The 10,872-nt window shown below is 31.1% G+C and overlaps 3 protein-coding genes across 3 annotated transcripts; 2 read left to right on the forward strand and 1 right to left on the reverse strand.

The window, feature by feature from the left end:
* Positions 1-2,242: 2,242 nt before the first annotated feature.
* Positions 2,243-3,852, forward strand: HELRODRAFT_88652 (hypothetical protein; the record flags this gene model as incomplete). Its single annotated transcript, XM_009030093.1, has 7 exons — positions 2,243-2,376; positions 2,519-2,629; positions 2,758-2,803; positions 2,898-3,006; positions 3,093-3,198; positions 3,433-3,584; positions 3,746-3,852. Coding segments are annotated over 7 exons (765 nt in total), but the record flags the coding sequence as incomplete, so codon positions are not given.
* Positions 3,853-3,993: 141 nt separating this feature from the next.
* On the reverse strand, positions 3,994-7,089 carry HELRODRAFT_103432 (hypothetical protein). Its single transcript, XM_009030133.1, has 9 exons — positions 7,035-7,089; positions 6,685-6,766; positions 6,439-6,507; positions 6,211-6,323; positions 5,807-5,918; positions 5,468-5,604; positions 5,202-5,278; positions 4,960-5,064; positions 3,994-4,671 (listed from the first exon to the last, which is right to left on the reverse strand). Exons 1-9 carry the CDS (start codon positions 7,081-7,083, stop codon positions 4,501-4,503), a joined length of 915 nt encoding a protein of 304 aa, XP_009028381.1. The 5' UTR covers positions 7,084-7,089; the 3' UTR covers positions 3,994-4,500.
* Positions 7,090-8,672: 1,583 nt separating this feature from the next.
* On the forward strand, positions 8,673-10,181 carry HELRODRAFT_88632 (hypothetical protein; the record flags this gene model as incomplete). Its single annotated transcript, XM_009030089.1, has 4 exons — positions 8,673-8,965; positions 9,126-9,293; positions 9,446-9,653; positions 10,032-10,181. 4 exons carry the CDS (start codon positions 8,673-8,675, stop codon positions 10,179-10,181), a joined length of 819 nt encoding a protein of 272 aa, XP_009028337.1.
* Between the last annotated feature and the right edge of the window lie 691 nt (positions 10,182-10,872).

A 10,872-nucleotide genomic window follows, 5' to 3' on the forward strand; every position in this document is an offset into this window, starting at 1 on the left:
ACACCAAGCAGAGTAAAAGAATAGAAGTCCCTAACCTACCTATGTAAATAAATTACCTTATGCCTTAGCCTACCTATATAAAAAATTAATCTCAATCTCACCTACCTATGTTTAATTTACTTAACTCAAGACTCATGAAGAAAGAGAAAAAGGAGTAAAACAGAACATAAAATACTACCACACAAACAAACATGGTGTATGTATGTATGTATGAACAACCGCTAAAGAACCCACCTAAAATTTAAAAAAATACCACCTACAAACATTCAAACCACCTACAAACACGCAAACTCTATATAACTCTATATAACTCTATATAATAAAATAAATAAAAATAAAAATAAATTAAAAATAAAAAAAATGAGATCAGGCAGACTGCTTCAAGCGAGGCAGAATGCCTGATCTCATTTTCATGTTGTCTCAGCTCCTCTATTTATACTCGTTTCAACCATACATGCTCATAATTTCAATCATTCGCATCAGTAAAAAACTTATTTAATGTATATACTGCACTATTATACAGTCTTAACAACAATGCTAACCGTACTAAATTGAAGTCATCGAACGAACGCCTGCTATATTGCTTTTCATATAAACATATCATCTTATTAATTCTTTGTATACATGGATTCCAGACACCTTATATATATATATATATATATATAATAAAAATTCATTATAAAAGCAACAGTAATCAGTGCTATATATGTACGCACGCAGTTCAAATTTTTCTGGGAGAATTCCAAATAGTTTGAGACCACACCTTGCTTAACATCCGATTCCAAGCCGAGCCAAGCCAAGCTGAGATATACATAGATTTATAAGCGCTTTTATGTTAATATTTTGCTCGCTATATTTATATATTTTATAAATTCATTATGAAAACAACAGTAATCGTTGCTATATATGTACGCCCGCAGTTCAAATTTTTCGGGGAGAATTAAAAATAGTTTGAGACCACACCTTGCTTAACATCCGATTCCAAGCCGAGCCAAGCCAAGCTGAGCCAATATGCATAGATTTATAAGCGCTTTTATGTTAAAATTTTGCTCGCTATATTTAAATATTTTATAAAGCCGAGCCAAGCCAAGCCAAGCTGAGATATACAGAGATTTATAAGCGCTTTTATGTTAATATTTTGCTCGCTATATTTATATATTTTATAAATTCATTATGAAAACAACAGTAATCAGTGCTATATATGTACGCACGCAGTTCAAATTTTTCTGGGAGAATTCCAAATAGTTTGAGACCACATCTTGCTTAACATCCGATTCCAAGCCGAGCCAAACCAAGCTGAGATATACATAGATTTATAAGCGCTTTTATGTTAATATTTCGCTATATTTATATATTTTATAAATTCATTATAAAAAACAACAGCCAATATGCATAGATTTATAAGCGCTTTTATGTTAATATTTTGCTCGCTATATTTACATATTTTATAAATTCATCATAAAAAACAACAGCAGCCATTATTATATATTTACGCAAGCAGTTCAAATTTTTTGGGGAGAATTCAAAATAGTTTGAGACCACACCTTGCTTAACATCCGATTCCAAGCCGAGCCAAGCTAAGCTGAGCCAATATGCATAGATTTATAAGCGCTTTTATGTTAAAATTTTGCTCGCTATATTTATATATTTTATATATTCGTTATAAAAACAACAGTAATCATTGCTATATGCTCAAAAATGAGCGAAGGCCGTTATATTTATTCTAATTATATGGATTCAGGTGAATGATATTTTAAAAATAGTTTTGGTATTCCATAAATAAAACGACTTTGCTCTTTAAATTTTAAATCCCTCGCCTTCCTCGATATTTATTTACCGAAATTATTTCGGTAAGGTAACCAAGTTTTTTCTTTATTACAATAAGCAATTTAAGTTTATACAATAATCAAATAAAATGGCGTCTTCAAGTGAGTGTTTGGATAACTTCATAAAGGAGGCTTATGACATCGTTTTGAAATCTGGGGAGGTAAGTGAACTAAATTTCTTTTGATTTGCAGTTTGATAAGTAAGTACCCAAGTTCATTTCTCATGTCATGGTATGATCATGATGTTATCATGTGTTATCAGTCAGATTTTTTGTGGAATAATATTTCTTTAAATAACTTTACTCTCATCTGAATTGCAAAATATTCATTTAAAAAACCAGATACCAAAATTTAAATTTGTTTGAGCTTTGCTCTCTAAATTAATTATTTAACCAATTAAAATACTAACTACTAAGGTAATTAGGAAAGGTTTTTTTGAGAACAAAGAAGTGTCTGTCAAGGAGAACTTTGCTGATCTGGTCACAGAAACTGATCAGGCAGTCGAGAAATTAGTTATCAACCACTTGAAATCAAAATTCCAAAATCATTGGTAATAATAATATTATAATAGCATTATTAATCATTTTTAATAATAATTTTTATGATCTGTCTTTATTATATTATAAAGTTTATATTATATTAATATAATAATTATATTATGTTATAATTATGGGTAAAAAATGTAATTACAGCTTCATAGGAGAGGAGTCAGCTTCGGCAGAGAAAGGTCAACACATAATTCTAACCGATGCTCCAACATGGATTATTGATCCCATAGATGGCACCACTAATTTTGTGCATAAGTTAATGAATTTTTTATAAAATAATATTAAATATAATAATCTTTATAATAGTACTAAATATAAATTTCTATTAACATTCCTGAATACTGTTTATCATTATTGGTTGTAGTTTTGTTTTAAATTTAAAGGTTTCCATTCTGTTGTATTTCGCTTGCTCTAATGGTGAACAAAGTTGTGAGTATAGATTATTGATTTTTTTCTGTTTTTTACTCTTTTATTCATTCATTCTTTCATTATCATAATAAATACAATGTAATTTCTTACAAAGATTGAGTTTGGCATAGTCTACAATTCAGTGACCAATGAAATATTCTCAGCCAAACGTGGTCAGGGTGCCTTTCTGAATGGAAACAAGATCTCAGTCTCTCAGGTCAAAGGTCACAAATAGTAATAATAACAATAACAGATAATAATAGTGGCAATGTACAAGTAAATAGCAATGATAACAATAATAATTCATCAGAGCTGAAAGATGCGCTTGTGTGTGCAGAAATTGGTTCCAGTAGAGACGACGCAACCCTGACTGTTAAGTTTGATAACATGAAGAAAATCATTGAGAAAGCTCATGGGTAATGAATGTTCTTTCTCTCTCTACTTCTAATCAAAATCTTTTTGATTAGAAGTAGAGATTAGAAGTTGACTAGCAACACTGTTTAACATCAACTCATTCGCAACTTATCCATTTCACACCAACTAGAAAGGCACATCCACCATTTAGGCATTAGCATTCATTTTACACCAACTTCCTTCTCAATTCTCACTAACCCCTCTTCCTCTGCTCTTTGTCACCAACACGAACGCAGCATCCGTTGCCAGGGCTCGGCCGCCTTGAACATGTGTTACGTTGCCTGTGGTAGGGCAGACGCCTACTTCGAGTTTGGGCCTCACATCTGGGATTTTGCAGCTGGGGAGATTATCGTTAAGGAGGCTGGAGGTGTCGTCTTTAGCACTGATGGTTTGTTTTTGTGTGCGTGCGTGTGTCTGTGGGTTTCCCTCTCCTTAATGGTCTGTGTACGTCTGTTTATGTACGTATGTATGCCTTTTTTTTACCATGAATTCAAAATCATCTTGCTCGGTCGTATAACAGGCATAAAATTAGTATTGCGAAAATTGTAGGTTCACCAGTTGATTTGCTGGCAAGAAAAGTTCTCTGCTCCTCTTCTAAAGAGCTCAGTTGCTCAATCACTAAACTCATTCAAGACATTCCTTACGATAGAGATTGATTGGTCAATGGATTTGATTCTGATTAATACGTTCTTTGTTTAACAATTAGCTAGTCCGTTTTTTTAGGAATTTTGTTGATTGAATAATAGATAGTTTCTCGCATGTTGAATTATGTCATGTAGATATAAGAACATGGCTTGAATTGAAATTTTTATCTTTTTATCAAATTAAATTTCGTGTTTGCAAACACACACGCGCGTGCATAAATATTTAAGATGAAAAAGAACTAATTTGAAACGACAAAGTTTTATAATGGAAACACTACTACTCGAGTTACACACACACGCAATGTAACTTGTATATATGTCGTAATAATTCGTTATACATAGTATGATTTCGCAATGTTTAACAGACATGTTTTAACAAATTTATAACTAAATAAATTAAATATCAAATACATTTCTAGAAAGATAGCAATCTAACGTGATATAACATTATAAAATAAATATAGCAAAGTATTAAACGAAAAAAAAGACAAAAATTTTTTGCACATACAATTTTGCTAAACAGAAATTCAGAGTCAAACAGGATGAAAATTTGTCAAAAAAAGCAATTTTTTTTAATTAATATGATACAAAGAGGGTATTTTACTTTTAGATAATTAGCACAAAAGTACCGCCCTAATTTTAGGAAAAGATATTAGCTAGTCAACCAATTAGTAAAACGCCGGCCGCGTAACTGACGGAAGAATCATTCATTGATCTGCATCTGTTCGATTGTTCATAGTTGATAAACTTCAAATCGAACTTCAGTGGTTTGCTGCTGCTGCTACTGCTGCCGCTGCTGCTAGACGATTGCTTCTGTGCCTCTTCTATAGCCTGTTCGAAAATGTAACATGGGGTTAGTTTTTAAGTTAGTATTTATGTTAAGAACATGTACACATGATATACAAACACACGTATCTATAATACACACATATAAATAAATCAGTAGATTTATGCAGAATATTTTCTTTCGCAAGTTTCGTCGAATTCGATCTAAGTTATCAGATGGTACTCTTTCTATTTAAGTTGAAAAATTCGGTAAAGAATAGGTAACAGTCTGATAACTTAGATGGGATTGAACAAAATATTTACGAAAGAAACGTAGCACATATATATACAAACAGCTAGAAGTATGCCAATAGGATGACGACCGCAGATCGTATTGTGGGTTTCATTCAGATAGTCGTGAAATTTTTTGTGGTTCAGTGACTCTATGAGTTTCATACCCTGAAATTAGTGTAATGGTGGCTGTAATGATTATTCTAGTAAAAATGATGACGATGCTGGCTGTTTTGGTCATTCTCTCTCTCTCTCTCTCTCTCTCTCTCTCTCTCTCTCTCTCTCTCAATCAAGACATACGCAACCTGTTTGTCAAGTTTTCTTATTGACTCCCAGATTTGACCAGCACTCTGATCGTACGGGGTGTATTTGAATCTCGAACCTGGCAGGCGAGGTTATGAAATGAAAAATATGCATGTAAAAAATTTTCCAATCATTCATTTACGCACTCTTTTACCGCGTAAAATTACACATCCACCAACCACTCGCCTACTCATTCACTCGGTATAAATTTAATATCATACATTCATCCATCAATTCCTTCTTTTCTTCCTCCATTCATTCAACATACCCCAGTGGCAGAAGTCAGAGGATATGACAAAGAGATTGGCAGGATCAAGTAGGTACTTTGAGAACATTTTACCAAACAACTCTTCATTCTCCAATGTAAGATTTCCTACTAGTATTGGCACGAGTTTGAACGGCCTACTATGATTTGTTTGGTTGAAGATGACGTTTTTATTTAATGTATCATTCCCTTGATCGTAATTATGACTATAATTATCAGTGTAATTATAATATAATACTTTGGTCATTTGTAATTAAAAAGTAACTTTTTCATTTAACCGACCAACCAATCAATCAACCAGTCAATCAACCAATCAATCAATCAATCACTACAATTACATACTTTTCCATGACTTTTGCAATAAAAGGCAGATGCATCTCAAGACTATGTTCATCCTCATCAACTTCTTGGCCCATTAAACCAAACTCAGTAAATGATCTTAAATCTTGATAGACTAACGTGTGTGTGTGTGTGTGTGTAGGAGGGTAGGTGTTGATAAAGTGATTGATTGATTTATTTCTTGAGAATGAATGATTGGTTGACCGATTAGTTGGATCATAAATAACTGATTAATTTTTAATTTCATGTGTGCTAGTTCAAGTGGCTAATTGTAGACTAAGGGATTAACTGGTTGATTGTTTAATTTGAGACATCATCATCATCACCAACATCATCATCATCACCAACATCATCATCATCATCACAACCAACGACATCATCACAACCAAAACCACCATCATCACAACCATCATGGTCGATAAGTATGTCGTAGAATGGTGTGCAATAAAACTTGGCAGAGGTCATTCCACAGCCATTCAAACGGATATGATGAGCAGGACCAAGAAGAAAGATCCTCTCACTATAATAAAATTTTAAAAAATATTTATTTATTATAATAATAATAAATTAGTAAAAAAATTTAAAAATAATAAAGTCATGTATGAAAGATGAAATTTGAAATGTAGAATAATTACATGTTGTCTGGATCAATTTGTTTATAAGCATGAGCTGCACATGGTCCACTGTACGAATAACCTGCGTGACTGTTGGTGTCAACGTCATATGTTTGTACGCTAATTTTAGCACATGTGTTGGTGTATGTATTTCAGTGCCTATATGTATATGCGAATATGCATGTGTATTTCAATATGTTCAGTGTGTCTTCTAATAAATATGTGTATACATAATATTGTGTATTAATAATAAGTTGAACCACATACGGGCCAATGATAGCTCGAGCTGGCCAGTGTGATGATGGTGCATCTTCCAACCAACCTGCCAAATCCTCATTCAGCTCTTTGGCTTTTTTGATTTTATTAATTTAATATTAATTAAAAATTAAATGTTCAATTATCTCAAATTTTTTATATGACAAGCATGAGCTTAGCTTAGTATTTAATTTAGAATTGCGGACCGATTTTTTAGGGTAGGGGTTTGTTTCATTAATTAAATGAACTAAACAACTAAAGAAAAGAAAGACTTTATAATTTACTGCTTTTACTAGGACATGTACAAGAAAAGTGCAAGATTAGTGAAAACCGTCAAAAGTAGAAAGAAAAAAATAACGAACCGTTGGCTTTGTACCAGGAACCAGCGTGACTGGCTCTGCGATATTTCATTTTCGACAGACTCCTGGCACCAGAGAAAAACCTTATGAAATAACTAAAGCGAAGAGACAATAGAAGACGTTAGTGATACCAACAACGAGCAACCAGCCTGCTTCAAAAATATAGGAAGCTGATACAATATTAACAAAAACAAAACAATAAAAATCATAAGTGATTAATAAAATTGCATTTGTTAATTAATTTTAATTTTTGTAAAATATAAATTTTACGCAAAATAAAAAAATTCATTTTACATAAGTAAAAAGTTATAGTTATATGTATCAAACAGTATCTTATTGAACAAAGTAGCATCGTAAAATGAATAAAGAGACTTTTTCAAAAATTTAAAAAATTCTCTATTTGATTTCATTGTGATATTGACGACGATGATGATTGTGACCTAACTAATTAAAAGACATCCAATAAAACTCATAAAATAGGATGGGTAATTCGTTGCGAAATAGTTGGAGGAAATTACGTCATATTAATAGTAGTTATTTTATTTTACTGCATGGTAGTTAATCAGCTGGTATAAAAGTTAAATTCAATTCCTATCAAATAAATTTGACCAAATATTTTACGCTGGCAGAACTAAATAAAGAAAGAAGTAGATAGCCAACGTATGATTTCAGCAAATAATTTCTATGGGCACCAACAGAGTGTTGAATATAATGAAGATAGTTGTTCAAATAACAATTTTGATTTATTTAGGTCGTTTATTTTACAAGCAAACAAATTTATAACATGATCGAATAGTGTAAAAAAAAAAGGTAACTATAGTTCAATCCTAGTCAACCAACCTTCGGCTTCAGTAAGCCACCGGATTGCCAAAAGCAATTTTTATATTCAAATAAACAACAATAATTTAATAATACATAATTTTATTTAATAAAATTAAATAGAATTACTAAAATGTTTTAAGCATATTAAGTCAAAAAATTATTTCATATAGCTTGCTCGTTAAAATCTATGCAATTTTGTTAGCTAATAATCCAAACATGTCAAATAGCCCGACTATTTTATTTTAATTAATTTTTATTTTATTTTAATTTATTCTAGTTATGTGACTAATGCAGATAACGTTTTAGTAAAAAATGTATCGTCTTTCCACATTGTTTACTTTAATATAATTTTTGTTTTCTCTAAAAACCATTCGTCACTAACGTCATCTTTTTTTCTCTCTGTTTATGGTTGAAGTTAAAAAAGATGAAAATTTTATGGAAAGTGTTGGCAACAATTCTTCTCCCAGTACGTTTCTATCTTCCGCCGACATTTCTTCCACTCAAAATTTAGTTCCGACTAAAAAGAAATCCAACAAAATAAAGCCGATCAGCAATACCGTCATTAAAAGCTGTTGTGTTCATCTCGATGAATTTTGTACGGACGTCGAGATTGAATCCGGCAGAAAAATCAGGGTTTGTTACATCCCTGGCAATAAAAAGTTAAGTCCGACAATCCTAAGATGCCATGAAAATAAAAAAGCCGTGTCAGAGGCCACGCCTACTACTAAATTAGACAAAAGCAACAAAATTAACCTAGACAAAGAAACAAACATATTTTCTAGTGGGAATTCTTCTCAAACTGAGTTCTCATCTACAGAAATGAAATCTGGTTATTCTAGTTATTTTTCAAAAACACCGAAAAAGACAATAAGAGGAACTGCAGTTTTTATGATCCACGGAGTTGGAGGAAAGTTTAAAGTCTGGTCTCCCCAGATAACGTTTCTTAATAATTATGGATTTACGGTTATAGCCCTGAATTTAATCGGTCATGGAGGAAGTTCTAAACCACGCGATCAAGCGGCCTACACGTTTGAAAAAATGTCAAAAGATGTGTTTGCCATTTTTGATAAGTTCATGATGCAGAAAAATGTTATTGTAGGGCACTCTTATGGGTTTGTTGGTCTTCTTATAATTATATTTTTTGACCTGATGAATAAAGTTGTTAATTGCTATTATTTTATTGTTTTTTCATTTCAATTTTATAAATAAAATTATTGCTTATAAGATATTTTAATAAATATAAACATTTTATTGAATTTATTTTAACAACAGGTGTTGCTTTGCAGCCCTTCTTGCAAGACAAAAACCTGACTACATTCACGGTTTAATCATGATTAGTGGTGGGGCTCCTATTCCACTTGGTCCTCAATTAGGAATTTTTGGTTTACCTCTCTGTTGTCTGCAGTGCATTAAATGCATTCTGTATAGAGAATTTTTGAGGTCTGCTATTTTCAAGTTTATATCTTTTAATTTATTATTTTATCTTTGTTTATGATTTTTATTTATTTATTCTTTCATTAATTTATACATTTTTCATTATTCTTCACTGGATTGTTTGATGAAATATATCTAGATGTTTTTCACATACTCAGTCGATCATTCCACAAACCGAATCGAAATAATCTATGTCATCTGACTGCTATAACTGTTCCTATTTTTGTCTTGAAAAACACACTGAACGGCCAGAGATGGGACGAGGGTGGGGTAAATTTTTATTCATTGATAGCTTCACCGACGTTATTGATACAGGGCAAAAAGGATAGACTGATATCTGTTGAAGAAGTTTATTTTATGAAAAATGTACGAGTAAATTTTTTTTATTTACAGAAATGTGACTTTATAAAATAATAATAAATATATTAATTACAATAAGCAATTATAATATAGCTAATAATAAATAATTATGGCCAAATTTTATTTTATTTCGAAACATTTAATAGATGTTATTACTGTAAGACACTTTGTATGTTTTTAGCTAGAAGTAGTTAGTAGCAGGAAATTGGGATGACATTTTAATATTACAATCCTTTAACTTAAATATTTATTTTATTCAGAGGTTAACAAATCTTTATTGGTGCTTCTAGACAGATTGTTTATAAGAATTTAACTTAAAATCTCAATAGACTTTATTCTAAAAAATAAGGATTACCTAATTTTGCAAATGTAATCTAATCACAGACAATAAAAACTTCGTCGCTAGTGCTAATGGAGAACGTTGGTCACATGGTAATGCTTGAGTCACCGGACGATCTTAACAGCCTAATTGCATATTTCATGGAAGAATTTCTCGATAAGCAATCCTTATCTATGTCTACAGAATCCTCTTAATTATTGAAATTATTACATATAATAATAAGTAATAGTTTCAATAGCGAGTAATAATTTATAGTATTCTTATTTTGTTTTCGCTGTGGTGGTAGAGTTACCATTATAATAATTATTTTTATACTGGATGAATTGCTCGGAATGTTGGTGTTATTTATATTTTTGTTTTATGTTTATTTTCAATAAAATTTGGATGCTTGTGTGAGCGTGTGTGTGTACGTGCCTGCGTTCGTGTGTTTGTTTTTTTATTAAATTTATCTTTTAGTTTTTATCTATGCAATTGCATACACAGGTTTTGTATTACTTTTTTAAGATACATTTGAATTTTATTTAATTTTTGTCCAAATATTCAATGTATTAGTCACAAAGTGCATATAATCTCATACATACATGCAATTTATATATATATATATATATATATATGTATAAATATTTTTTCTCTGGTATCTGTGATATTTGTAGGTAGATTATTTAAAAAGATTATACTTTTGTGATAGAACAACGACCATTTATATAGAATATATGTATATATGTGCGTGTCATTTCATATCTTTCCTAATTTTTTTCATATATTTTCCGTGGATTTTGTTTGTTTTCAAGCCTAAATATGTTAAATTTGATGCTTCAATTTAGAAGATGACCAGTTTTGCAGATGGTGACCCTTGACCCGTTTAAAAACAACCGGACCTCAAAG

The sequence above is a fragment of the Helobdella robusta genome (genome assembly GCF_000326865.2).
Source record: "Helobdella robusta unplaced genomic scaffold HELROscaffold_65, whole genome shotgun sequence".
NCBI lineage: Eukaryota > Metazoa > Annelida > Clitellata > Rhynchobdellida > Glossiphoniidae > Helobdella > Helobdella robusta.

Excerpts from the sequence above, each read along its gene's own strand:
- HELRODRAFT_103432 (XM_009030133.1), bottom strand. The coding sequence starts at position 7,083 with ATGAAATATCGCAGAGCCAGTCACGCTGGTTCCTGGTACAAAGCCAAC. Across the intron at positions 6,767-7,034 it reads TTCCTGGTACAAAGCCAACG|CCAAAGAGCTGAATGAGGAT; the intron begins GTTCGTTATTTT and ends AAATCAAAAAAG. Across the intron at positions 5,605-5,806 it reads ATTGCAAAAGTCATGGAAAA|TAGGCCGTTCAAACTCGTGC; the intron begins GTATGTAATTGT and ends AACAAATCATAG.